Source organism: Mus musculus, chromosome 5 (assembly GCF_000001635.26).
Source record: "Mus musculus strain C57BL/6J chromosome 5, GRCm38.p6 C57BL/6J".
Lineage (NCBI taxonomy): Eukaryota > Metazoa > Chordata > Mammalia > Rodentia > Muridae > Mus > Mus musculus.
The window spans coordinates 146,829,980-146,857,855 of NC_000071.6; the positions used below are offsets into that span (position 1 = coordinate 146,829,980).

The 27,876-nt window shown below is 46.6% G+C and overlaps 2 protein-coding genes and 2 non-coding genes across 6 annotated transcripts; all 4 read left to right on the forward strand.

Moving 5' to 3' along the window:
• The first annotated feature begins 2,910 nt into the window (after positions 1-2,910).
• Rpl21 (ribosomal protein L21) lies at positions 2,911-7,053 on the forward strand. 3 transcript variants are annotated; one of them, NM_019647.6, is made up of 6 exons: positions 2,911-3,192; positions 4,205-4,283; positions 4,469-4,530; positions 5,013-5,125; positions 5,585-5,735; positions 5,885-7,053. In NM_019647.6, exons 2-6 carry the CDS (start codon positions 4,217-4,219, stop codon positions 5,972-5,974), a joined length of 483 nt encoding a protein of 160 aa, NP_062621.2. In that variant the 5' UTR covers positions 2,911-3,192; positions 4,205-4,216; the 3' UTR covers positions 5,975-7,053. The 3 variants fall into 3 exon arrangements, with proteins under 3 accessions (NP_062621.2, XP_017176236.1, XP_017176235.1); XM_017320747.2 differs by having other exon boundaries at positions 3,186-3,587; positions 4,469-5,125; XM_017320746.2 differs by lacking the exon at positions 2,911-3,192 and adding an exon at positions 3,197-3,761 and having other exon boundaries at positions 4,469-5,125.
• Positions 4,855-4,925, forward strand: LOC115490268. Its single transcript, XR_003956071.1, has one exon. It is a non-coding gene; the product is annotated as a small nucleolar RNA SNORD102 (small nucleolar RNA).
• Positions 5,165-5,293, forward strand: LOC115490276. The gene has a single exon (XR_003956079.1). It is a non-coding gene; the product is annotated as a small nucleolar RNA SNORA27 (small nucleolar RNA).
• An 8,038-nt stretch (positions 7,054-15,091) lies between the features above and the next one.
• Rasl11a (RAS-like, family 11, member A) lies at positions 15,092-17,747 on the forward strand. Its single transcript, NM_026864.1, has 4 exons — positions 15,092-15,361; positions 15,681-15,737; positions 15,861-15,940; positions 17,029-17,747. The coding sequence occupies exons 1-4, from the start codon at positions 15,238-15,240 to the stop codon at positions 17,494-17,496; spliced, it is 729 nt and encodes a 242-aa protein (NP_081140.1). The 5' UTR covers positions 15,092-15,237; the 3' UTR covers positions 17,497-17,747.
• The last annotated feature ends 10,129 nt before the right edge of the window (positions 17,748-27,876 follow it).

Genomic DNA, 27,876 nt, shown 5'->3' on the forward strand with positions numbered 1-27,876 from the left:
AGAGACAAAACGACCATGAGGAACTCAGGAAATGACTTTGCTTTCACGGTCTGTACAATGGAACTAGTGCCACAGCTATTTTTTAAAGTGGCAGGGCTGGGGACATAGGCCAGTAGGGAAGCACTTGCCTAGCATACATGAGGTGTTTGATCACCAATAGTTCAAACCAATAAATAAAATAGAAATGGTGGAGCATGCTTTGAATACCAGTCCTGGGGAGATGGGGGCTAGAAGATCTCTATGAGTTTGAGGCTGACCTGGTCTACGTATTGAGACCTTGTCTCAAATAAATAAGACACCTGCAGTAAAAATGAGTTTCTTGTGGATGGCGAAGAAGCTAACTTTACAACTCAGCTGCAAGGGAGACTGAGGTAGAAGGATCACTTCAGCCCAAGAGTTCAAAGTAGTCTGAGAGATTTAGTGAGACCCCGTCGTCGTAATAAAGTGCACTGATGATTCCTCCTTCAGAGGAGAATGCTAAGCAAGCAAAACTGTTCCCTTTGGGAGCTACTTGGAATGCTTTAAAATGAAGTGATGTGCAGACCTAACGTACAACCAGAAATGTCCTTGCTACCTACCTGTCATCCCGACTGAAGAACAAGTTCACGAAAACTTGCATGGCTTTATCAAGAGAGAGAACAAATATTTAATCTTTATCAAGAGAAAAGTAAATTGTCCTGTATCCCACCTGATATTAGTTAAAAGAGCATGAAGTCACATTTCAGCATATCCACATAGTGCAATACTAGTTAGCATTAAATGCTAGTTAGCAATACTAGTTAGCATTAAGTAGTATTGAACTACTGACATGTGCAACATGACTGAATCTCAAAAACACTATGCAGGATAAAAGAGACAGAGAGAGAGAGAGAGGGAGAGAGAGAGAGAGAGAGAGAGAAAAGAACATATAAATTGTATGGTGCTGCTTACCTGCAATTAAACAACAATATTTTTATAGAAATCGGGATACTGGGCGGGGGTGTAGCTTAGCCTTGGAGCGCTTGTCTGGTATACATTGTGTCTTCGATTCAATTCCCTAGCCCCTTTGTTTGTTTAATGAAAGAAAGAGACAAGAGGAATAATAGAGAAAAGAAATCAGAAATGAGAATATTTCATGATTCTGATGGGACAGTTGATTGACTAGGAAGAAGTTCCAGGAGTCTTGGAGGAGGTAACATTCTGAATATTGACTGCAGGTATAGGTTATGAAGCTTAAAAATGTTAGTACAAAAAAATCCAATTGTACAGTTAGGGTCTGCACGTTTAGTGTAAGTGTTTTAACTCTCAACTTATATACCTGAATATGTATGTGCATATACACCGAGGCACGAAACACACACACACACACACACACACATCACAGGCAATAGGTAAAGATTGGTAAAGTCTAAAACAATGGCCCAGAGCAAGAACATGTTTAATCCTGGCGTTAATTTTTGTATAGTACCTTTATGTTCTCAACTCTTAGGCAAGCACTAGTATCATTTTGATTACACTCAACCCAAATCAACTAAAGTAAGTAATATGCTAAAGAACAGAAAAATCAGGCCAGATATGATGGTGTCCACCTTTAATCGCAGCACCCAGAATGCAGAGGCAGGCAGATCTCAAAAAGCAGAGGGAGACAGATTCCTCTGAGTTCCAAATAAGTCATAGCCACACAATGAGACTCTATCTCAAAATCAAACAAAAATTGCCTTGGGGATAAAATTTTGTTATGACCAAGATAAAAATTAATTATAAGTAACCGTACATAATTTGGTCATAGATATTAAAGTTTGCTCAATAATTGAAGCCTCGGATTAAACTCCTGGTTAATTAAATCAGTTATGTTTTTCACACACTGAGATAGGGCTTCAGTCTTTTTTTTTCTTTTTTTTTTTTTTTTTGGTTTTTCAAGAGAGTTTCTCTGTATAGCCCTGGCTGTCCTGGAACTCACTCTGTAGACCAGCCTTGGCCTCGAACTCAGAAATCCGCCTGCCTCTGCCCTCCCAAGTGCTGGGATTAAAGGCCTGCGCCACCACGCCCGGCTAGGGCTTCAGTCTTATTACAGAACCTTCCAATTAAATGGTCATCATGTAGGGATTTCAAACAGCAGAACCTAACCCTGGCTGGATATGTCACTCGCTGGATTTTAGCGAATTTATTATTGGGGTTTATTAGCCGGATACAGTGGTTTTCAGAGTTCATAAATATTCAAGGATGAAGCTTGGAAGCAGGCAGAAGACTCCGGTCAGCAGGCTGTCCGTGAGCATGGCTTGGCAGAGATCTCAGCTTAAGACGTGCACTCACTCCAGCCTCCTGGCTGAACCAGCACGCTAGTTTCTTGTTTTGCTGAAGGTGGGAATTACCTTCCCAAGAACGCATACTAAGGACAGAAATTAATGTCTCCAATTTTAAGTGGGGCACTACTGCATATGTGGAATGACGATCCGAATAGCTATTATAAAAATAACAATGTTCATCTCTCAAAGTCCTCATCTATTATTCGAGCGCTCGTAATATCCAATTCGGTTATCCCCATAGATTATTAGGAATACTGCTTCCAGTATGACTGACTAAACACCCTTATCTACAGCCAGGGAGACAGGAAGGGAAGGAAAAGGCTAATGGGGTGCCTATGATGAGAGTACTTTACACACACGCCTGTCTTAAGATGTCAAAATGAAACCTATTATTTTGTACAATTAATAGACAAGATAGGCTAGTCTCTAGATAGGCTCGAGCTACAGGTATGAGAGGAAAGAAAACCAAAGTGAGGCGTTTTGTTTTGTTTGAGACAGGGTCTCGCCTATGTGGCTCAGGATGGCCTGGAAACTCAGGAGACACTAACACTAACAAGTACCACACCGCAAAACGCTGGGCAACCCAGAGAGGCGGTGCCTCCTACGTCACACGACGCAAGGTAACGTCAGCACGCTACGGAAGTCGCGTCCGGCTCCACGCCCGCGAGGGCCCCATTCCGGGATGTCTAGCAGGATGCCTGAGTGAGTTTCTGTTGGCCTGCTGCCTTTAATCTGCGCCGGGGAGCGTGTCCTCACGGCGTCTCCAGGTTATCGGGACGATGAGGTTCTCTCGACCAGCCTCGCGGGCCCGGCGTTTCTCTTCAGGCAGCTTCGCGGGCAGCCCTCGGGCCTTGTAAGAGCGCGCAGCCCCGCCCTCCTCCTTTCGGCCGCCGCAGCCATCTTCCAGGTTGGTACGCGCGTGGCTCTCTCGTCTTGTTCTCCACACACGCTGCGTGTGGCGCCCACGCCGCAGAGACTGCGTGTTAGGGGCGTGGGGAGACCGTCTGGAGGTCACTGCCCTGGGCGGTGTATGCTAGGGAGCTTCTATCCGGGGGAGCCGGGCCTGGCGCAGTCTTGGTTGCCGGGCGTCCGCCCAACCCCAGACTTGAGCATGTGCTGTCGGGCTGGGACTTAGGATTCTGCTTGGGTCTTAACGATGCCGGGGTGCCGAAGCCTGGAATTGGCTCGGGCGAGGAGGGTGCCCGCCGGGTCAGCCTGGTAATGATGTAATGGGGACCCTTCCTCTGGATACATGAAACACTTAGGAATTTTGGCCCTAGAAGACGAGCGTGGGGAAGGAAGGTAACATTAAGGCTGCTTAAGACTACAAGGGCAAGGGGTTATGTCTAGTACACCATGCTTTGGAGCTTCCCTTGTGGTTAGGAATGGCGGGTATTTCTGCCCTGGATGACTGGAGTAATCCAAACCTTGTTGGTTTGTGGGAATACACGATCTGGTTCTAAATATGTGTAGTAGGTAAGTTCGTAGATGGTGTTAAATTAGCATTTAAATTTAGTTGGAATGTGGTTTTCTATGCATGCTTCCTAATAGCATTCGAAAGTGCAGGTGTGCGATTAAGAGATTGTTGATAGAAAGCTACTGTAGTAAAATGGAATTAAACAGCATCAAAGAGGCTGAGTTTGGTGGTCTTCAAGTTACCCTGGAGTTGCAGGTTGCAATGTATTGGCTTAAGTTCTAGCATCCAGTCTGATGGTGCTAATGATAGAATTTGGCCTCTTTTGCTAAGAGGAATTGTGGGCACCCATTTTCAATTCCTGTGATTTGGAAGGTTGACGGAGGTGCTGAGGTTGAGAGGGCCTGCCCTGTGCGACAAGATGACTTTTGGGGGTGTGGTTATTGGGACAGTTAATAACATAAACTGTGAATTGTTATTTGACTGATAACTTTTCTGGTTTCAGTAACTCGCCAAAATGACGAACACAAAGGGAAAGAGGAGAGGCACCCGGTACATGTTCTCTAGGCCTTTTAGGAAACATGGTAAGTTTGTTATGTCTGTGCCTGAGGAGAAGTGGCATGTCTTAGTCTGGCTTTGCTTGTCAGAGACATTGTCCTTTACAGTGTATGTAACTGCCGAATGTGGACTTGGGTTGGAAACTGGTATACTCATGAAAGTGTACCTGTGGTTCTAGAAGTCTTGATTTTTTTTTTTTTTCCTTTTGCAGGCGTTGTTCCTTTGGCCACATACATGCGAATCTACAAGAAGGGTGATATTGTAGACATCAAGGTAAGTTGATGGAGTGGAGGGAAGGGCACACGTGTTAGGAATTGTGATTTAATTACTTGAAGTTAATAGCCCAGGATGGGGGAAAAGTAAAAGATACAGTTAAAAATAACCTTATTAGGAATTGAGAGCGCTGCCTCATGCCTTTGAGCCTAGCTAGCACTCAGTGCAAAGGCAAGCAGATTTCTCTAGTTCAAGGCCAGATGAGGCTGTACAGTTAGACCCCCATATGAAGATAATATTTGTTATTAAAGATGGCAGTGTTACGGAACCCCCCGTGAAGGCCGTGTCCTTTGATGGGTCGTTGAACAGATTCTGTCGCTCTGGAACTTAATGATGATTGTCTGTTTGATTGCTTGATGCAATGTGAAAACCACATTTCACCGGCTCTGAGAGTTCTTGAGCTGACCTTGAAAGGGAGCCTTGGTTAGTTACAAGGATTTGAAAAGAGGAATTTCTGGAATAATACTTTTTCTGTTGACTAGGGAATGGGCACTGTTCAAAAAGGAATGCCCCATAAGTGCTACCACGGCAAAACCGGAAGAGTCTACAATGTCACCCAGCATGCCGTGGGCATCATTGTCAACAAGCAGGTTAAGTGAGTAGAGCGCCTTTCTTTGACTAAGTAGCTGGCCTCACCCCCCCTTTCACTTTGCCAATTGGACTTAATGTCTTCATTGGCCATTCAAGTGGGGCAAAGGAAATAACCTTTTAAAACTCAGGCAAACTTAAGTGTTTGTCTTGTAACCTGTCAGGGGAAACATTAACGTTGGGGAGGCCGGATTCTGTGAGTAGTCGGTGCTGGCTTTTATAGCATTAAAACTTCGTTACAGGCTTCCTTTGCCTGGTTTGGCTAAGTTACTGTGGTTTGGGGTCTGTTTTTATCAGAAAAAGGAGCTTTAAAGTGCTCTCGAGGCCTCTTCCTTTGGGTGAGAATGATTGACATGTCACCATGTTGATCTTGGGGGAGTGTTAGTTAACAGCTGTCAGAACAGCGTACATTGTACTGTGTTTCTGAGTGAAGCATTTAGAACTTACCGGTCTTTGCTCATTCCAGGGGCAAAATTCTGGCCAAGAGGATCAATGTGCGGATTGAGCACATCAAGCACTCAAAGAGCAGAGACAGCTTCCTGAAGCGGGTGAAGGAGAATGACCAGAAGAAAAAGGAAGCCAAAGAGAAGGGCACCTGGGTGCAGCTGAAGCGCCAGGTGAGAGCTGCCTTGGCGGTGTTCACTCACTGTTAATCTTGAGGAACCCTTAGAACTTGGCTCACTTTGTTAATAAGCTTAAGAAGTGTGTATTCATTATTTCCAAAAACCACTAAACTTCACTATAATTTCATTTTTTTTCTTACCAGCCTGCGCCACCCAGAGAAGCACACTTTGTGAGGACTAATGGAAAAGAGCCTGAGCTGTTGGAGCCCATTCCATACGAATTCATGGCCTAATGTACACAAAGAAATAAAATACCAGCACCAGGACTGTGAAGTGTTTTCCTTAGACTGTAGTGTGGGGTTTGCTCATTGGCTTTCTTGTTCAGATTTTACTAATTGTTCTAAATGATACAGCTTAGTGTGCAGAAAATATCCTCTTGATTGGAAAATAGCCAAATATTTACAAAACAGGTATACTAGTTTGAAGAGGCTCTATATGGGGGGAGGGGGTGCTGGAAAACATTAGTGGGTGACCAGTAATGGTGGTACAGCTCTAACTCCTAGCACCAGGAGTCCGAGGCAGGGGGATCTTCAGGCTGCATGATGTGCATAGTAGCATGCTGGTATTAGGGAGTGGGTATCTGTGGTTCCCACTTTGAAAATAACCAAAATTCTCCAAAGTGGGCAGACCTAAGCCAGGAGAGGGCTGGCCACAGACATTTGGTACTGCTTGCTGAGAAAGCACTGATTGTTTTCCTAACCTAAAGATTATATATGGCCCACCATACCATCTTTGAAACAATGTGTACTGGCCTTTGGTTCACCTTTCTTGTCTTTGAAGTTGTACTTGGTGGGTGCATTTAACCTTGCCACAGAGTGGGGAGGATAGAGTCTAATGGACCTTAAGTGGTCTCTGGTGGCCATGTCGGCAGTGCTTAGGTTGTAGCCCAGGGTTGGAGTCGGCAGTGACAAGCAAATAACTATATTCTTGCTTGCTGTGGCAGCTATACAGAAATTTACGGTATAGGTAAGAGGGTTCTCTAGAAGTACTACCTGTCTTAGTGAAAGAGATTGCTTGGTTAACATCCTGTTATGTAGTGGGGCTACTTTTAAACTGTGTGAAGTCCCCATTAGCCACCTCCATAGGCAATGGAGCTAACATTCTTGCTACAGTGGCCGCAGCTCATTAACACCTAATGATGTGTTTAACATGTGTCCACATGGTGTGAATGTGGGTACGCATGTGCCCAGTATTCAGTTCACAGAATTGTCATCATCTTCCATCATGTCTTCAGTGAGGGACTCTGCAGATGCCCACCCCAGTCCTTGGTTGTGGTGATTCTGTTAGCATTAAATGCACTGGAGAGCTTCAACTGTTTTGTTAGTGATGGTTTGGTTTTTCGAGACAAGGTTTCTCTGCAGCTCTGGCTGCCTTGGAAGACCAGGCTGGTCTCGAACTCAGAAATCCACCTGCCTCTGCCTTCCAAGTGCTGGGATTAAAGGCATGTGCCACCACTGCTCAGTTTAGTGATGGTTTTTAAGAGTAAATAATTGGCATCCCTGATTGCCAAGGTTAGTGCCTTGGGAAATAGGGTTCTGCTCTAGTCTTTGGTATGTTTTTCATTTTGGCTCACGGGCACTATGGTCTGTTACAAGGCTTGTTTTTCAGAGGTTTTCTGTTCACTTCAGAAACTTAAAGCCTTGAGTTTAACTGGGCTTTGTTTGAGTAAAATCCCTCCATAGCATCCAAGTCTAAACAGAATCAAAATTTAGTTCATGTGTTCCCCCTTCATCCACAGCTTGAAGCTCTGGAGTTGTTGGCTGCTGTGCTTGCTATTAGGGTTGTGTGAGATTGCCATCCTAGTGCATGCAAGCACCTGTTCTAGTGAAAAGTATTTTACTGAGAAAAGTGCCAAGATTATTTTTTTTTCAAGACAGGGTCTCTTAGAGTAGCCAACCTGGGTTGTCCTGGACTTGTCTTGTAGACCAGGTGGCCTTAAACTCACAGATCTGCCCGTCTCTGCCTCCCAAGTGCTGAGAATAATGGTTGTGCCACCACAGCTGGCACTGCCAATATTGATCTATTAAGGGTGTGCAATTTTATGTTCAGGACAACTTTTTTTTTTTTTCTCGAGACAGGGTTTTTCTGTGTAACCCTGGCTGTCCTGGAACTATATAGACCAGGCTGGCCTCGAACTCAGAAATCCGCCTGCCTCCCGAGTGCTGGGATTAAAGGCATGCGCCGCCACGCCAGGCTAGGACAGCTTTTGAGATGTGAGGACTGCTGTGTTGTATGTGTTAGAAAACTGCAAGAATATGGTAGAACTGAGACATGGTATCTTGTCATGGAGAAACTGGGCTGAGGATAGCTAATATATGAATGGATGGTTTGTAAAGATAGTATTTCTGTAGTCTGGCTACCATTTTGCTCATGAATACTGGGATGTAAGAAGACCTGGAAACGTAGGAGTGCTTTGTTTTTCCCAGGAAGTCCTGCTGTCTGCACATGTAGCATAGTCACATGGGACCAGAGTGAAGGATGCCTAGACGTCCTTGTGCACTTGACATGATTTCTCCTGAGCAGAGGAGAGACCTTCCGTTCTGGAAGGCTAGTGAAGCTGACAGAACTCAGATGAGCCTCAGGTCTCAGCAAGTATATGATATTGGACCCCTCAAAGGGTTGCCGCCCACAGGTTGAGAAGTGCTGGATTAAGGGAATTTATTTTCAAGATTCCTATTCAGAAAAAGAATTTCCATTTGATGTAAAGCATAGCAATTTTCTAAAACACAAATGCTCACACTGAATGTACAATGGTCTTTAAAAATAGGCTTCACAATTCTGCTGCCAGTGCTTGAATTAAGTGGAAGTGGAAAAAGCTGGGGGCTGGAGAGATGGATTCTCTTGCACAGGACCAGGCCCAGTTTTCAGCACCCACATGGTAGCTCACAACCCTCTTCAGGTCTCTGAGTATATTAGACACACGTACACATACATACGTGAAAATGTAACACAAAAAAGTTAGTTTTGCCTGGTCGAGATGGCACTGGCCTTTAATCCCAGCAGGCAAATCTCTGAGTTTTAGGTGAGCCTGGTCTACAGAGCAAGTTCCCAAGACAGCCACAGTCACACAGAGAAACCCTGTCTTTACAAAACAACAAAATGCCCCAAGCATTTTCGTTAGGATCACTTATTAAAACTTGCAAACTGGGGGCTGGAGAGATGGCTCAGCGGCTAGGAGCACTGACTGCTCTTCCCTGAGTTCAATTCCCAGTAACGACATGGTGGCTCACAACCATCTGTAATGGGATCTGATGCCCTCTTCTGGGGTATGTCTGAAAACAGTTATGTAAAAATGAAACCTTGACACTGGGCGTGGTGGCGCACGCCTTTAATCCCAGCACTTGGGCCAGGCGGATTTCTGAGTTCAAGGCCAGCCAGGTGAGTTCCAGGACAGCCAAGGCTACACAGAGAAACCCTGTCACAGAAAAACTTAAAAGCTTTGCAAACTGATAGGTCCTTGTTACTGAGTTTAAATTTTGTTTCATCTTTGCAGTTTTGCAGGGGAGGAGGGTGTCTTTCCGACCCCTTATTGAAGTACTTTTATTCTCCAGATGATACTCAGTTTCATGACTTTGAATATCACATAGATCCTGACAATGACCCTGCCCTATAAAGCTCTCCATCGAAGCTGTGGCTTTCTGACTTTTTCCTTAAGTGACTTCTAACCCAGAGCTTGGCTATGGTTGCAGTTCCCCTCCTGCTGCGCCTTTGATATGCCAGGCACCCACTTCTTCAAAGCGTTTGTGTTTGGCAGTTCCTTTGCTGGAAAGCTTGTCCTACATTGATGCCTGTGGTCTGTCCCCTCTCCATATTCAACCTCTGCCCAGATTTTGTCAAGACCGTCTCCTAATGGCCTATAAAAATAGCAAACCCCTTTAGCATTTTTCTGTCCCTTTATTCTTTATAGTACTTATGGGAGTTTGATTTTTTTAACTTAGATACAGCTTTCTGTTGAGGTCAGGGATACTTATTGGAATCTGGTCTGCCAGGGAAAGAGGACAAAGGACAGCGCCTTACTTACAGCCTTGCTTCTGAAAGAGGTGACAACCTGGAGGAGGCAGAAGACGAATATTTAAGTAAGATGAGTCAAAGGGTGCTAGGGATGTAAGGGAGGACACAAAGGACAGTTGGTGTCAGGGCTCTCTGGCTGCTCCACCCCCGCCCCCGTAATGCATTGAGTTTGCAGAAAGAGGGCAAGGGGTTAGCAGAAACAGAAAGCTACCTGCAGCCTTCTGTCCTTGCGTGGTGCACTGATTGCCACCCAGGCTCCAGCATCTTCTCCCTTTCCTCTTGCCACTTGCTTGACTTGAGCCTACAGCCTCGGGAAGATGACAGACCAGTCTTTCTTGTGTCTGCTGGTCCCTGTTGTAGCTAATTTTCCATTTGCCCACTACAGATCTGGCTTCCACTTCCACCATTGTGGTGCAACTAACCTTAGAGGTTGCCGAAATCTTGTTGACAACATTTAGAGCCTTTTTTCAGATTAAAATTTTATCTCCCTAATAATAATTGGCAGTGCCAACTAGTTTTCTTTTCCAGGAGCCTCTGCCCCTCCACTCAGGCCACCTACGAGGCTCCTCAAGGCCCCACATGTGTTGCTTTTCTTTGGTTCTATGGTTATCAGCACCAAATGAACCTGAGAACTTGCTGAAAGTGGAGATCACACCAGTACTTGCATGCCTTAATCCCAGCAGGGAGGCAGAGACAGAGGCAGGAAACTCTGATGTAGAGACCAGCCTGACCTACAGAGTGAATGCTAGGACATCCAGGGCTGCTCAGTCTCAAAACACAAAAACCAAAGTCCCAATAAAACCCTCAACAAAACCAAAACAAGCAAGGAATAACACTAAGATTGACCTCTGGCCTACACATGCACATGCATGCACACGGAGTGGGAGATAAGATTTGAAAAAATCAGGTCTGGAGAGATGGCTCAGCGGTTAAGAGCGCTGACTGCTCTTCTGTAGGTCCTTAGTTCAAATCTCAACAACCACATGGTGGCTCACAGCCATCCGTAATGAGATCTGACTCCCTCTTCTGGTGTGTCTGAAGACAGCTACAGTATACTTACATATAATAATAAATAAATCTTTAAAAAAAAGATTTGAAAAATTTTGTAAACAAGTAATATATAGCTGATGAATTAAAGTTAATTCCTTCGCTACAGGGGTATCCGAGGGAGCGAGCAGGAATGTCTGATAAGCAGTTCTCAACACAAAGATATTCTTTTTGTGTTCTGTGCCAACACCCATCACATTACCAAGCAGAGACTGGGTTTTCAATGGTTGAGACAATGGAGGGAGGTGGTAGAGGGCAGAGGCTTGGTTCCTGTGCTGGGGAGGACCTAGAGCCTCCAAAGCTCCCATGAATTCAGTGGTCAAGGGCTTTCTACAGAGTAAAGCAGGCTTGTGGCGCATACTTTTAATCCCAGCACTTACTTGGGAAACAGATGCAGGCAAATCTCTGAGGGCTAGGAGAGTGAGTTCCAGGACAACTAGAGCTACATAGAGAAGCACTGTTTCAAAAAAGGGCCGGGGAAGACATTGATTGACCCTCAATATGGATGGATGGTGGGTGGGATTATTTATCAACTACAGTGGGCCCCTGGGCAAGTCTCACTGAAGGGCTAGAATTAAGCTTTCATGTGGCTGAGAAAGAGTTAATGACGTGTCCAACCTGCTGTTACTTGATATTTGCCAATCCTGCCCTCCACACTCATGCTAGACACCCACAGATTTGTGTGGTGTCTGCCCACTCATTCCTATTATCTTTCTCAGATCTGTCCAGCCTGCCTGTGTTCCACTGGTTGCCACAGCTTTACGTAACTCTAGACACAAATATAACACGAAACAGAACCCAGGCAGCGCTGATTCAGGAGAGCCTATTTATAATTCTCTGCTTTGGGGGCTTATTGTCTTCACAATATTTTGTGAAGGTTATTTTGCGTATCTGTAAATGTGAAGAGACCTTCCAAGGAGGATGGAGCCCCATTCAAGTTCTTCCAAGCAAGAGGCACTCTAAGGACAAACGGGAGCTGAGAACGGGCTCTGGAATGTTCTCAACATGTGGGTTGCGATCCCTTTGGGAACATTTATCATATATCTCATATCAGATATTTACAAAATTATACTTATGAAGTAGCAACAAAGATGGTTTTATGGTTGGGGGGGTCCCCACAACATGAGGAACTGTATTAAAGGGTCGCGGCATTAGGAAGGCTGAGAATTATCGCCTTAAACAGAGAGACGGGACATGAGTAAGGGAATGAGAAGGTAGCCTCAAGCTTGAATCAAAACAGGCAGCTCTCTCTCTCTCTCTCTCTCTCTCTCTCTCTCTCTCTCTCTCTCTCTTTCTCTGTCCCTCTCTCTGTCACAGGAAATCGCAGGCTGTTTGTGACAGATTGCATTGGCCCCTGTTCAACTGTCGTACTCTGATTTTTATTTTTCATGATATTAATAGATAGTGTCTCTAGACCTCTGGGAGGAACCAAGACCACGCAAGATGGGGTCACCGCCACCCCAGCCTTTGCCAGCTGTTTGGAGCATTGCTTTCCTTTGTTTACATTTGCCTGCTCTGGTTCATAAGATGTAATACATAATCTTTTTCTTTGACATGGGCTCTTATGTAGCCCAGGATGGCCTCTAACTTACTACATAGTCAAGGATAGCCTTGAATTTGTCATCTGCTTCCGGGGTACTGGGATTACAGATGAAGGCCACCACTCCTAGTTTATTCTGAGCTAAATCTAGACAAGCTCCAGGGTGTACTAGGGAAAGGCTCTGCCACTGAGCTGTGTCCCCAACCCAAGAACTACTTAAAAAAATTTCCGGCTAGTGGTGGCACACACCTTTAATCCCAGCACTCGGGAGGCAGAGGCAGGCGGATTTCTGAGTTCAAGGCCAGTCTGGTCTACAGAAGGAGTTCCAGGACTACACAGAGAAACCCTGTCTCGAAAAACAAAACAAAACAAAATTCATAGTTCAAGAGGCAAAGCAAGGTAGTCCTCTCCTCTCTCTCTATTTGTGTGAGAACTGAATGCTACAGAAACCATCTTGTGTCCATCAAGGAAAGACCAATTGACTCCAAGAAACAACAGCCCTGCCTTCCCAAAGCTTCTCAAAAGGCTTTGGAAAACAGCACTTACTCAGTGGCTTCTTAAACAGCTCTTCTATTCATGGTGCCCACTTCCCCAGTTAGGAAGGCCCTGCTTCATGTCTCTCCGGCTAAAGTGAACATTAGTGGGAAATGGTTGCCTTGTGAAAAGATTACAGTCCTGTACCACTTAACTATGGCAGGCCTCTCTTGGAACATCTTTTTCCAGGATCGTCAGAACAACAGATATATACAAGACTTTTGGCTATTCCATTTCTTTGGGGGGGGGGGACACGTTTTGAGACAGGGTTTCTCTGTGTAGCCCTGGCTGTCCTGGAACTCATTCTGGAGACCGGGCTGGCCTCAAACTCAGAAATCCACCTGCCTCTGCCTCCCAAGTGCTGGGATTAAAGGCGTGCTCCACCACTGACCAGCTGGCTATTCCATTTCAAACAGTAGAGTCAATGCCCATCTATTTAATCATTCCGAAGGTCAGCCAAATGGTGTGTGTGTGTGTGTGTGTGTGTGTGTGTGCACAGAAGAAATCATTAAACGTAAACAGCCACAACCGACGGGACAGGTTGGGGTCAAGGAGGAGTCACAGAACCTGGCTTGGGCTACTTCGTGTATGGAAGCCCATTTATTGGCATGTTCGACAGCAAAACTAGACCTAGTTGTCTGTCACTTTCTACGTGCTAGCCCTTTTCCAATATGGCTTGCTGCTCTGACCTTAAAGGGCTAAAGCATCATTTCTCCACCTTCTGAACTCATGCTGGCATCAGGGTTTGCTTTGGTCAACAGAGTGCACCAGGAATGATGGGTTCTGCCCTAGAGCCACCCAGCCTCCAGAGGTCTTGTCTACTTTCCCTCACCGTCTTGGGGCTCTGCTCTGCCACTCTGGGGACAAGCCTTGCCAAACTCCCCAATGAGCCAAACTTGAGTGAGTTGGTGATGGAGCAACTCAGCCTATTTCCCTAGGGCTCATAACTTCTCAGTTATGGCCTCAGAGAGCTCAATCAAGCTTGTCAGAGCCTGGCATAGATTAGGAAGAACAGGAGTATGTGGCATCGGGGGCAGTGTCTGGGGAAAAAGGGGAGGGAGGGGGGCTGAAGAGATGGCTCAGCTGTTAAAAGCACTGGCTGCTCTTCCAGAGGTCCTGAGTTCAATTCCCAGCAACCACATAATGGCTCACAACCATTTATAATGGGATCTGATGCCCACTTCTGGCATGCAGGTGTACATGCAGATAGAATACCCATGAAAGTAAATAAATCTTTTGAAAGAAAAGTCTGTTGGAGCGAGCCATTGAGTTCTGTGTGATTTGTCATGCCGTTCAAGCTACCTGATAAAACTAAGAAGGAAAAAGGGAAAGAATGAGGGTAGGACTGTCTAGACAATTGGGCAGATGAGACTAAAACACAGCCTTGTCATGGTGGCATCCAAGAACAAGGCCATGTTTATCTTCTGGGCCCTTCTCCCCACGCCCTATCCTGAGTTCCACCATGTACCTACCAGGAAATCTTTGAATAGTAAGGTAGGTCCAGGCCCCAAGTGTGTTGCTCATTGAATTTGAGTAAATCTGTTCACAGCAGAAAGGGGCTGTGTTTGGATGCTGAGCTGTGGGCATGACTGCCCCCTAAGGGAGTTCACAGGGAAGTGACTGCAATTACCTTGATTCATACTCAATTAGTTAATTAGGAACCTTGCCCTGGCTCTACCCATTTCCTCAGTGATGTCACCCCTCAGGACCCTTTTAAATTTTTTAGTTGTTTATATTTGAGACCGGGTTTTACGTAGTCCAAACTGGCCTTGAACTCAAACCCTCTATGTGACCAAGAATAACCTTAAACTTCTGACCCTCCTGCCTCTACCCGCTAAGCGCTAGGATAGCATGCCAGTGTGCCACCACACTCAGTGTACAGGATGCTGAAGATCAAAATCAGGGTTCTCATTAGGACTGTTTGACAAAGACACAAAAAGGGATCTCTTTCCCATTGTCCTAGAAACATCCAGCCAATTGAAACTTTTGCTCTTTCGGTGGCTCAGATTCATGCTCTAGGCTGGTGCTCCAGACTGGAGGCTGCCTCCAGGACACGGCAAATACAATTTGAGCAAAGGCCTCCCCTGGGCTGCACCGGGAGGAACCCGCGCAGCTGGGCGGGCAGAGCGCGTCAGGCAGCCTTGAGGAGCGCACGCCCGCGGGTGACAGTCCCCTGCTCGGGCGCTGCTCCCACCCTTCCAGGAAGGGGCGGGGAAAAGGAGGCGCCAGAGGCAGCCACCGCGCTCCCGGAGCTCTTTAAAATCCAAGAGCCTGGGCAGCACCGCTGGCCGCGCCACATCCCGGCGCTGTTGTGTCCGCGCGTATCCAGGCGGCTCTCGTGCAACGCGGTCTCGGGACGCGCCCATGCGGCCGCTCACCATGTCTGGGCACTTTCTGCTGGCCCCCATCCCGGAGTCCTCCTCTGACTACCTCCTGCCCAAGGACATCAAGCTGGCCGTGCTGGGAGCGGGTTGTGTGGGCAAGAGCGGTAAGTGGGACAAAGGCGCGCAAAGCCGCCCAGGGACAGCGGAGGGTCTTCACCCGCAGGGATGCCGGGATGCCGGGATGCCGGGATGCAGGAAGACCCCTGCCTGTTGCTTCAGAGGTCCATTTCTGAGCTCTGGACGGGGTTGGTGCCTGTTGAGTGTCGCTCTAGTCCGGTCCATCACATTCCGCGGGGAAAGGCACTCCGCGGTGGCGGGGCTTTGTCCCGGGAACCTGGGGGGACGCGTGCTGTTCCTTTGAGGGCCCAGTTTGGAACAGCTTGACCCACTTCTTCAGCTGATTTTCCTACTTTATTTTTTCAGCAATGATTGTGCGCTTCTTGACCAAGAGATTCATCGGCGACTACGAACCCAACACAGGCAAGAATGTTTCCGTGCTTCCTGGCTCTTGTACTTGTATCTCTTTGCCCTCCCCACCCCTCTCTCTTTATTTTGCTCATGGGGCCGTGGGAACTTAGATGCAAATTCCTCTTCGTTGTACAGGCAAACTGTATTCGAGACTCGTCTATGTGGAGGGGGACCAGCTATCCCTACAGATCCAGGACACTCCGGGAGGCATTCAGGTAAGGACTGTCAGGAGGGTATGTGGTGCAGGCTGAGGTGTTTGGCTCCAGGATCTCAGTGAGATGTCTCAGCATGCCCAATATGTAGGTGTGGGCACACAAGGTGTGCTGAGGGTTGGGATGTTGGATGCCCTCCTAGGTGGCAAGAAATGGTTGATTAGAACTAGTTTCCTCTTAAATGCTAATTATAATTAGTTAATTATTTTAAAGATTGCTGTGTAGCCCTGGCTGGTTTGTAGTTCAGGTTTGCTTGGACTCCTTATAATCTTTGATGCCTCAGCCTCCCAAGTGTTGGGATTACAGGCTGAGCCACCCCCTCCCAGCAGTAGCCCTGACTGACCACTGGTGCCCGAGCTGCCTAGGCGGGCGGGCATTGACACTTTCAGAGCACATCCTGGGACAATCTAAAAACCACAGCCTTGGAACTAAGGGTCCAGTTCAGTAGTAAGGATTCCTGGGTTCCAGCACCACACTGAAAAAAGCATGGAGTAGGTGGGATTCTGGAGGGAGTGGGGTTTGCGTCCTGGCTAGGGCTGTCCCCCTCTCCCCCCCCCAAAAAAAGCTAGGGAATGTTTTCTCAAGCCAGTAATTGCAATCAGATAACCTTTTGGCTATCACTGTGGAATGCAACTTAACTAATTGCTCAGCCCTTCTAGGGAGGAAAAGGTTGAGTGGAGAGCCCAGAGAATGGAATTTGTTTCTGCAACATTCTCAAGAAGTTGACTGCTAAAAATATTTTTTTATGGGCTTGGGAATAGATATTTATGTTGGGCTGTTTCCAGGGTTTTGTTTGTTATGAATTAGTTCCCTGAAAACGAAGCCGTTCTGGTCTGTAATTATTCTTAAGTGGTTAGAGTTCACTGGAGACTGCCTGTGGAAAAAGTAGGTTACCAGTCTACATCCAGGCCAGCTCAGAAAATAATCCAGGTTGAGCACTTGTCTGAGGCTTTCTGCAGAAAGCCTCTTGTAGAAGCTAGGGAGAGCCAGACAGCAATACTCAGTGATCTCTCTGTCCAGTGTTCCTACAGGGGCTACTCCGGTGTCATGTTTGAGCTTCTTTGACCAGATTCCATTTTGTTTTTTCCCAGGCCCAAGACAGCCTCAGTCAAATGGTGGATTCTCTGACCAAAAGTGTGCACTGGGCAGAGGGCTTTCTGCTGGTTTATTCCATAACAGACTATGAGAGCTACCAATCCATCCGGCCCCTTTACCAGCACATCCGGAAGGTCCACCCTGATGGAAAAGCCCCCATCTTCATCGTGGGAAACAAAGGAGACCTTTTGCATGCCCGGCAGGTGCAGACACACGAAGGCCTTCAGCTAGCTAATGAGCTGGGCAGTCTCTTCCTTGAAATTTCTACTAGTGAGAACTACGAAGACGTCTGTGATGTGTTCCAACATCTCTGCAAAGAAGTGATCAAGGTGCACAGACTCGGTGGGGAACGGAGGAGGGCATCCGTCATTCCCCGGCCTCGATCCCCCAACATGCAGGACCTGAAGAGGCGCTTCAGGCAGGCCCTGTCCTCCAAAGCGAAAGCGTCCTCCGCCCTGGGGTGATCCAGCTCAGATAGACTGGCGGGTTGCTATTATTACTACTAGACATTTGTGCAGCCACAAAGACTGGCCCTTTCCCCCTTTAAAACATATTCAGAGTTTATTTTTATAATGACTTTATTGGCTTTCAAGTGTATGTATATTTCTGAAAATTCAAACAATGGATTTTTTTTAAATGTGTTTTTTTTTTTTTGTTTTTTTGTTTTTACTGTAACTGTTAGCCACTCTTCCATTAAAGGCAAAATGGCAATACTATTCCTTGTTTTCTGAATGTCTTTTTATAGCAATCTTGCTTGCACCAGAGCCCAGAAGTGCTTAATGCTTGGCCTTGAGTCTGAACTCCGATTGGTGTCTTGCTGTAGGGAGGGGGGCATGCAGAGGGAGTTCGCGGTGTGCGAGAGAGGTATGTGGAGGAGGGAAAAGGGGTTTGAATAAGTACGGGGTGTCCTTAATTAGGGCGCTTCTTCACAGTCAGGAAGTTCACACTGGTTTTCCAGCACAGTGGTTGGTCGGTTGAGAACTGCCCAAAATGTTACAACTGTATTTATTTATTATTTATTTACACAAATGTGAATGTAGCCTCTCTATAGAATATTTTAGAAAACAAAAGCAGGGATGGGCTGCTGGCCTTTGCTTGTGATTCAAGCCCTTGGAAGGCCGAGGAACAAGAGTCAGGCCACCCTGAACAATACATGAGAACCCCATAAAAAAACCAAGCCACAAAGAAAAAACAACAGCAACAATTAAAAAAAAAAAAAAAAAAAAAAAAAAAAAAAAACACTGTCTGGGAGCTGGAGAGGTGGCTCAGTGGATAAGAGCCCTGGCTGCTCTTCCAGAGGTCCTGAGTTCAATTCCCAGCACCTGCATGGCAGCTCACAACTGTCTGAAACTCCAGTTCCAGGGAATTTAACGCTCTCACCCAGTCATACATGCAGGAAAACCACCAATGCACGTAAAATAAGATCCCCTTTTTGGCGGGGGGGGGGGTTGTTGGGGGGTTGGGTTTGAGACAGGGTTTCTCTGTATACCCCTGGCTGTCCTGGAACTCGCTCTGTAGACCAGGCTGGCCTCGAACTGAGAAATCTGCCTGCCTCTGCCTCCCAAGTGCTGGGATTAAAGACGTGCGCCACCACTGCTCAATTAGAAAAATCTCCTTTTGCAGGATTCTTTATGTCAGTACGTGAGCGTTGCTATTCAGGAGTGGCCTTCATTCTCCTCCCCTTGCTGCGTCTCTGATCCTCTGCTGTAGAAATAAGGTGACCAAAGTATGATTTCGTGAACCAAAGACCTGTTGGACTCATGGCGCCCCCAGAGGGCGAGGGAGAGTGATGGGAAGTAGTTTCACAGTGAGCATGCTCCACAGGTGAGGGGCACTGACGCCCCCAAATTGTTGGGGCCTCTGACACATCTGGAGACTCTAGAAAAAAGAAGAGTATAATTCAAGTTTGAGGCCTCTCTTGTTTGGGGAGGCCTTGGGGGTTGAATTCAGGGCCTCACACTCTAGCACTGAGTCGCACTCCAGCCCCTGAGGCATATCTTTACTCCTGTGCTCTTCTCCTGAGAGGCTTGCCGGATGGCCACTATGGCCTTGGAGTGAGTCAGATGAGGAGGGAGCTGCAGGTGTTGAAGAGGAAGGTTTGGAGATTGCAACACTGTTGCAACCTGTGTGTGGGGGGGCTCTCTGGGAAGTTGTTAGGGATAGAGTCTGGCCACAGCTTCTGCTCTTAAGGTGCTGGTAAACTCTTTTATATATTTTGAAATCCTGTGGTTGAGATCAGAAGTGGGACACTAACTAACTCACAGATGGAATCTGATAAGGCTTATGGGAGACTGCGTTCCCTTCAAGTACTCATGTATGTCATTTGGCCAGAAGTTACACTGGAAGAAAATGGGAACACACTCCAAACAAAAGCTTCATCAAAGCAGCTATGCATGTGTGCTTGGAATCCTCTTAAAGCCCTCTCACACTTTATAAGGCACCAGGTCAATCAACATTCTTTCTTTAAAGGTCCCACTTGTGCCTTTATCAAGGACTTTAGAGCTTTCCTCCAGACTCAGCATCAAAAAATCAGACAAGGGGCTGGAGAGTCGCTCAGGGATTTGGCTCACTAGTTGTTCTTCCAGAGGACTCAGGTTCGATTCCCAGCACCCATAAAGCAGGCTACAACTGTTTGTAACCTGGGTATCTGATGCTCTCTTCTGGCCCTGCAGGCACTGCATACACAGGCACAGACTTACACGCAGACAGAAAGACCCACACAGGACAGCCAGGCCAACACAGAGAAACCTTGAGGGCAGGGAGTGGAGGGTGGAGAGACACATCTCTCTCTCTCCCTCTCTTTCTTTCTTCCTAAGATTTATTTATTATTATATGTAAGTAAGTACACTGTCACTGTCTTCAGATGCACCAGAAGAGGGTGTCAGATCTCATTACGGGTGGTTGTGAGCCACCATGTGGTTGCTGGGATTTGAACTCAGGACCTTTGGAAGAGCAGTCGGTGCTCTTAACCACTGAGCCATCTCTCCAGTCCCGAGCAATGTCTTTCTAATTTTTCATACCAAAACAACCTCACCCACTGCTGTTCTTATATGATTCCCATGACTGAAAACACTTAAGTACTGGGTTCCTCTTATCTGTGGCATTCGCTATAAATGAGAAATGGTAGAAAGATCATTGATCACCTCTCGTGTTCATTATCTTCTCCGTCCAACACACACACACACACACACACACACACACACACACACACACACTGTCTCTCTGTCTGTCTCTTTCGTTCTCACAGTCCACATGACAGCAACCAAGAGAACTGTGTGCCCTACCCAGTGTACTACAGGCTCTTCCATGCCTCCCTACCTTGGCACAAACCATCCCTTGGTCTTTACCTAAGTGAGGCCATATTAACTATTCTTCCAAGACGCCAGTCACATGTAGTATGTTAGGGTCGGCTCTGAGATGCCTTTCCTGGGTTTCATTACTCATGCTACGTATCCCAGGGGATAGTATCCAGAACACTCTCGTGAGAGGGAATGCCCCCAGGGGCAGTAACTGCATTTTCTGATGTTATGTACCTCTAGCTTCATTCCACTAATACCCACAGTCCAGCAGGTGTTTTATTTTAGTTTGTTTATGTCTTGGTTTTTGTTGTTGTTGTTGTCGTTGTTTTTGCTTTCTGAGACAGGGTTTCTCAGTATAGCCCCTGGCTGCCCTGGATCTCACTCTGTAGACCAGGCTGGCCTCGAACTCACAGAGATCTGCCTGCCTCTGCCTCCCGAGTGTTAGAACTAAAGACATGGATGGGCCAGCACCACATTATTTTGTCTTGTTTCAACATGGTCTCTTGTAACCTAAATCAGTCTTAATTTCATTTATACCTTGATCCTTCTACCCCCCCCCCACCTCTAGAGTGCTGGGATTACAGGCATGTACCACCACACCCAGTTTTATGGAGTCCTGGAGACTGAACCCAGAGCTTCATTCTAAGCAAGCACTCTAACAACTAAAGGACCTCCCTCTACAGCCCAGGAATAATCATTTTCTATAAACATACGATGAATGAATATGCTATTTGTGTGTGTGTGTGTGTGTGTGTGTGTGTGCCAAAGAAAAATAATAGAAAATTAAAACGGAACAAACGTTGACATCTGCAAAATAAGACAGAGTGTTTTAAGCAACTTTTACTAAGCAGTGTCGGCCAAGAGCTGACAGCTCAGCTGCTGGTGAGTGCAGCCTGCGTCGGGCAGCTTTCCGGCACCATGACAAAATGCTAGAGAAAGCCAGCTTAAAAGGAGAAAAGGTTGCTTTCACTCACCCATGCTGGGTTTTCAGTGCATGGTCACTTCGTCTGTGTGGAGACAGAAGGTCACGGTAAGAATCTATGAGAGCGCAGAACTTCCGGCTGTGTGGACCCAGGGAAGCAGCCAGGGGAGAGGGAAGGGGGCTGGAGTCCCATGATCCTTTTCAAGAACACAGCTCCCAGTAACCTAACTTCCCACTGTTAGACCCCACTTCTGAAAGTTTTCATCAGAGTACTACACCCAAGCTTTTTGTTTGTTTGTTTTTCAAGACAGGGTTTCTCTATATGACTCTGGCTGTCCTAGAACTCAGTCTGTAGACCAGGCTGGCCTCGAACTCAGAAATCCACCTGTCTCTGCTTCCCGAGTGCTGGGATTAAAGGCGTGCGTCACCACTGCCCAGCATATAAATAAGTCCACTGTAGCTGTCTTCAGACACACCAGAAGAGGGTGTCAGATCTCATTAAGGGTGGTTGTGAACCACTATGTGGTGGCTGGGATTTGAACTCAGGACCTTCAGAAGAGCAGTCAGTGCTCTTAACCACTGAGCCATCTCATTTCTAAACACTGAAAACTGTTGCTTAGAATTCTATCATCTTGAAACGTGGCTTATCTCTCCCGGATGGGCTTTAGGCCCTCAAAACAAAGGTGGTTGTTTCCACCCTTGCATGTTTGTACCTCTTCCTATGACTCTCAGTCATGCGCATAAACATGAGAATTACTGAGACTTCAAGCATTACCACAACTACATCGTGTCCAGATCACTGCTTGGTGTCAGGGCTCCTTCTGCTCTCAAGAATCTCAGATCAGACACCCAACTAGCATACTTCCAATAACAGAAACTAAGCAGTTGGCTTGGATCACAGAGCTCAAAAGATGAGTCCCAGAGCAGTTTCAAACGGGAGCCCTCTGTGGGCTCAGGCCGAGCGATGGGCTAAGAGGAGAATGTCAGTCTCCTGTTTTTAGTGTCACAGAATTGCTACTAACAGATCCTCAGGACCTCATGGCTTCTTTCCTCTCAGTTGCCTAGAACTGGATCACCAGGGAAGCAGATTGGCTGCTTTTGCAGAGTTTAAGGACCTGTTGTCCCTGTCCCAGTCCCCTGCTGATTGGTGACTTGGTCTCTTGGGGCTCATAATGCATAGAGAATCTCTCAGAAGCTCCTGGGATGGTTGCCTTGGAGATGCAGGATGTAGGCACGTTGGGAAGTGAGGAGTTGTTGGATTTGTGTGTTAGGAAGGAAAAAAAAAATCTGAGTGTTTGGACTCTGTTGGGCACCAAGGAAGCTCAACAAGGGGATGCTCGCTCTAAGCCAACTTCAAAAGAAGAGGAGGAAGAGGAGAGGGAGGAGGAGGAGGAGAGGAAAGAGGAGGGAGAAGAGGAGGAGGAGAGGGAGGGGGAGGAGGGGGAAAGGAGGAGGAGAAGGGGGGAAGGAGGAGGAGGAGGAGAAAGAAGAAGAAGAACAGAAGCACAAAAGATCCAAACGTCTTCCAGGGTAGAAGTCCCTGAACTCTAGACAGGAAGGCAGCAGAATACTGACAACTTGGGTGGACAGGCACAAGACAGTAGCCATATACTTAGGTCCTCTGAGGAGTCATATACTTCCATCCCTATGATGAGGTAAGACCATGGCAGCCCATGGTCCTGCTGCAGCTCAGATCTGGCATGTATCTCCTAGGCTCATGTGCTGAAGACTGGGCCACCCAGCCATCTTGTTGCTATTGGAGAGGGGAGGTGGATCCTTTAAGAGGTGTAGTTGTGTAAGGGAGTCTCGAGGTTTTGAAGGAATGCTCTTTAAAGGGGATTGTGGGAATCAGATCTTTTGATCCTCTTTTGCTTCCTGGTGACAGAGTGAACGGGTCCTCCACCGCTTTAACTTTTTTATTTTTTATTTTTACTTTATGTGTATCCATGTTATGTCCGAGTGAATGTCTGTGCACCGCTCACGTGCCTGGTGTCTGTAGAGTCAGAAGAGGGTTGTCAGAATTCCTGGAACAGAAGTTCTGCCCTGTGGGTGCTGGGAATCAAACCCAGGTCGTTTGCAAAAGCAACCAGTCCTCCTCCTCCTCCTCTTCCTCCTTCTGTTTCTTTTTTTTTGAAACAGGTTTTCTCTGTATAGCCCTGGCTGTCCTGGAACTCACTGTGTAGACCAAGCTGGCCTTAAACTCAGAAATCCGCTTGTCTCTGCCTCCCAAGTACAGGGATTTAAGGCGTGGGCCACCATCGCCCTGCACAACCAGTGTTCTTGACCACTGAGCCATCTCATCTCCCACAGTGAATGGTTTGACTGTACTATACACTTTTGCTCTGATGCCTGCCTCCCAACAGGCTAGAAGTATTGGGGCAAAAAGATCATGGATTGCAACCTCTGAAGCTATGCACCTAAGGAGTCTAATCTCTTTATCTGCTGCTTCTTGTTCCAGTTTTCTTTGTTTGGTTTGGTTTTTCAAGACAGGGTTTCTCTGTGTAGCCCTGGCTGTGTTGGAACTCACTTTGTAGATCAGGCTCAAAACTCAGAGAGTCACCTGCCTTTGCCTCTTGAAAGCTGGGATTAAAGCCACGCCCACCCTCCCCAAGCCCCACCGTATGTTGTGTCTTATTTTAGGTTTGTTAGTGCAATAACGTAATTCTTCCTCATTGCCTCTTCCCCTTCCTGCCTTGGTTGTAAGTTGTTATTAATTAATTGATCTATCTATCTATCTATCTATCTATCTATCTATCTATCTATCTATCTATGGTACTGAGGACCTTACACATGATAGGCAAGTGCTCTGCCACTGAACAAGATCCCAGCCCCCACCCTCCTCATCCTCTTTTGCCAATGCTCCATTGCTAATTCCAGCATACACGAGTTTTGTTTTTTTTTTTTTTTTGTTTTTTTTGTTTTTTTTTTTTTTTTTTGGTTTTTCAAGACAGGGTTTCTCTGTGCAGCCCTGGCTGTCCTGGAACTCACTTTGTAGACCAGGCTGGCCTCGAACTCAGAAATCCACCTGCCTCTGCCTCCCGAGTGCTGGATTAAAGGCGTGCACCACCACGCCCGGCTTGTACACGACTTAATAAATAAGATCAGTGCAGTCCTGGAGGAACGAACGAAATCCGAATGTCTACATTGTGAATCCGGTACACAAGCAGTACTTCATGCGTGACCCATGAAACACAAACTGGAATTAACGGAGATGTAAATAAATCACTTGAACAGAAGAGAATAAGTCTTGTCTTGCTTGTGCTGAGGTGAAGGGCACAACAGAAGTCCTTGAGTTTATTAATATCTATTTAGACAAATGAATAAAATAACTATCTATGGAAGGCGGCAGGAAACAGCAAAGGCGCGGGGGTGGGGGGGGGGAATGACTACTGCTCTTTAATCCTGGGCTTTTTGCTCCTGGTAGAGGCTGTGACTTACAATTTTCTTCCTCCTCCCCCACCCCCATCCCTTTTTTTTTCTTTTTCTGAGACAGGGTTTTTTCTGTGTAGCCCTGGCTGTCCTGGAATTTGCTCTGTAGACCAGGCTGGCCTCGAACTCAGAAATCCACCTGCCTCTGGCTCCCAAGTGCTGGGATTAAAGGCGTGCGCCACCATTGCCTGGCTTGTACTTCTTGTTATTCAGTTATTTCTGATTTACAGTGCAAAGACATTTGGTGTGATAGATAAACGATCCTTCCTACCCATCCCTCTCTAAAAGATGGGCTCCTTTGGAAAACTGTTAAAAAATTAGTTTTAAGTTACGTGGAGAGACAATAATGAGAAAAAGGTTCTCACACTGTGACACATTTAATCTATGTGATGATTTGGTTACAAGAGAAGAGCAGTTCTCAGCATAACAAGTAGAGATTTACCTGTCATGGATGGCGTCACTGTGGGGCCCGAACCCCACCCCTGCCCAGGCTCTGCCCATCAGCTCCGTTAGACTTAGGACAGTCTGTCATGCCTGTCTGGTGCCTCTGCACCAGGGGTAACACCAAGTACACAGCAGGATCCTGGAAAACATTTGCTAAAGCTGGGCACTCAGAAAATGTAGGGGCGCGGTGATGGCTCATCTTGGTGCTCATCTTGACTGTATCCGAAATCAACTAAACCCCAGGCTACTGGACACTCCTGTGAGAGAGTTTCTTTTCTTTCCGTTTCTTTCCCTTCCCTTCCCTTCCCTTCCCTTCCCTTCCCTTCCCTTCCCTTCCCTTCCCTTCCCTTCCCTTCTCTTTTCTTTTCTTTTCTTTTCTTTTCTTTTCCCTTCTCTTCTTTCTTTTTCTCTCTTTCTTTCTCTCTTTCTTTTCCTCTTTGTTTCTTTGTTTCTTTGTTTGTTTGTTTGTTTCTTTCTTTCATTTAATGTATTTGAGTACAGTGTAGCTGTCTTCAGATACCAGAAGAGGCCATCAGATCCCATTACAGATGGTTGTAAGCCACCATGTGGTTGCTGGGAATTGAACTCAGGACCTCTGGAAGAGCAGTCAGTGCTCTTAACTACTGAGCCATCTCTCTAGTCGGAGTTTCTTCTTATTTATTTATTTATTTATTTATTTATTTATTTATTATTTATATGAGTACATTGTAGCTGTCCTCAGACACACACCAGAAGAGTGCATCAGACCCCATTATAAATGGTTGTGAGCCACCACGTGGGTGCTAGGAATTGAACTCAGGACCTCTGGAAGAGCAGTCAATGCTCTTAACCACCGAGCCATCCACATGGGTGCTAGGAATTGAACTCAGGACCTCTGGAAGAGCAGTCAATGCTCTTAACCACCGAGCCATCTCTTCAGTCCCCCGAGTTTCTTATTCTTATTTGAAGCAGGAAGCCTGCGTGCGCAGTGGGGTTCTGCTGGGTATAATAACACTCTGTGGAAGAGACATGTTGACAATTCCAATCTGATCTGAGAGTGTTGACAAAGTCTGTGGGAGTTCTGGTCACAGGGTTGAGAGGGAAACGAGAGGTAGCCCTCAGGGAATGAGGGGGCTCCCTAATTCTCTGTATATACATATGTGAACCTGTGTGATTGTATGGGCACCACATGCATGCAGTACCCAGGGCAACCAGAAGAGGGCATCAGATCCCTTGGAACTGGAGTTATAGATTACGTTGAACCACCATCTGGGTGCTGGGAACTGAACCTAGGTTTTCTGCAAGAGCAATAAACGCTCTTAGCCTCTGGCCCTAAAATAAATTTTTGTCTTCAATTGTAGTAAAACATGATTTTTCTGGGGGCTTGTTGCTCAGTGAAGGTTGATGAGTTAAAGCATATATTAGTGCTTCTTACTAGCAGTCATAGTTGCTGCACGACTTACTTCTATAGGCATATTTTGCCTAGAAATAGGGACATGAATCTCTGACTGGAAAAATAAGAACATATCGGGGGGATGTTGGTGACAAGAGCACTCAGCATTGCGGACAAGGGACAACAATGGTGGCACAGTGAGATCTGATTTCAGATCCCAGCTTTGCCATTGATGGGTCTGTCACCTGGATAAGTTACACTCAACTTTTCTTTTTTTTTTTTTAAAGATTTATTTATTTATTATATGTAAGTACACTGTAGCTGTCTTCAGATGCGCCAGAAGAGGGCATCAGATTTCGTTACGGATGGTTGTGAGCCACCATGTGGTTGCTGGGATTTGAACTCGGGACCTTCGGAAGAGCAGTCGGCGCTCTTAACCACTGAGCCATCTCACCAGCCCCACTCAACTTTTCTTAACTTAAAATGGGAACAAAAGACACAGTACCCACACAAAAAGATGTGTCCCCTCTTTCCCTCGCTCCGTATTTGATGGAAAGCTTTATAGGGAGCAGGCGCTCCTTCAATAATAATCCTGACACTGTCCTCTACTAAGAGACCGGCATCTTCATCATTTTCTGTTGGTGTGACTGAATGCCACAGGCTGAAAGCCTTACAGGGAAAATAGTGTTCTTCAGCACACGGAGAGGAAGGTTGGGAAGTTTAAGACCAGGCAGCTCCAGCTGGTGAGGTGCTTCCTGCTAAGGGGGCTGGGAGGGACGGGACTCTGAAGAGCCTGGAGGTGACATTGGGTGTCCCAACTCAAACCCATCCTTGTCTCATAAGCACATTGTGTCAGGGCCCTGCCCTAATGAGGTCCATCTCATGGCTTTATCAGAACTGGAGTAACTGAGGAAGTGGCACCCTTTGGAGCCATTGTCAGTTCAGCTTCTCTCTATAACTTCCCAGGTGGGGTTTAATGCACATTTGCGGGGCGGGGGGTGGTATGTGAAGACTTTCGAATCATTGACATCTATTGCTTTGATGTTCCCAATAATCAACGAAGGCAACTTGATCACTCCCATGTCTCAGATGAGGAAACCAAGGCCACAGAGACCAAGCAATGACCTAAAGTCACACAAATCCAAGAGCCTGGGAGTTCTGCCTCCAGTTAGGGACACCCATCCCTTCATCCGGGTCACCACCTCTGTTACATGCCTGTGGCCATACCGCCCTCTCTGGGAAGCTTGTCCTGCTCCAGGGCTCACAGTTTCACAGGCTTGTGCCGATGCCTGACTACTCGGGTTGTAGCTTGACGGGGCAACCCCAGCCTGGGGCAACCCCAGCCTGACTCACTCAGGCTTCCTGTTTATCTAGGTGT

Coding starts and splice junctions, on each gene's coding strand:
- Rpl21 (NM_019647.6), top strand. CDS start 4,217: ATGACGAACACAAAGGGAAAGAGGAGAGGCACCCGGTACATGTTCTCT. Junction 4,531..5,012: donor GTGATATTGTAGACATCAAG/GTAAGTTGATGG, acceptor TCTGTTGACTAG/GGAATGGGCACTGTTCAAAA. Junction 5,126..5,584: donor ATTGTCAACAAGCAGGTTAA/GTGAGTAGAGCG, acceptor TGCTCATTCCAG/GGGCAAAATTCTGGCCAAGA.
- Rasl11a (NM_026864.1), top strand. CDS start 15,238: ATGCGGCCGCTCACCATGTCTGGGCACTTTCTGCTGGCCCCCATCCCG. Junction 15,738..15,860: donor CGACTACGAACCCAACACAG/GCAAGAATGTTT, acceptor TTCGTTGTACAG/GCAAACTGTATTCGAGACTC. Junction 15,941..17,028: donor ACACTCCGGGAGGCATTCAG/GTAAGGACTGTC, acceptor GTTTTTTCCCAG/GCCCAAGACAGCCTCAGTCA.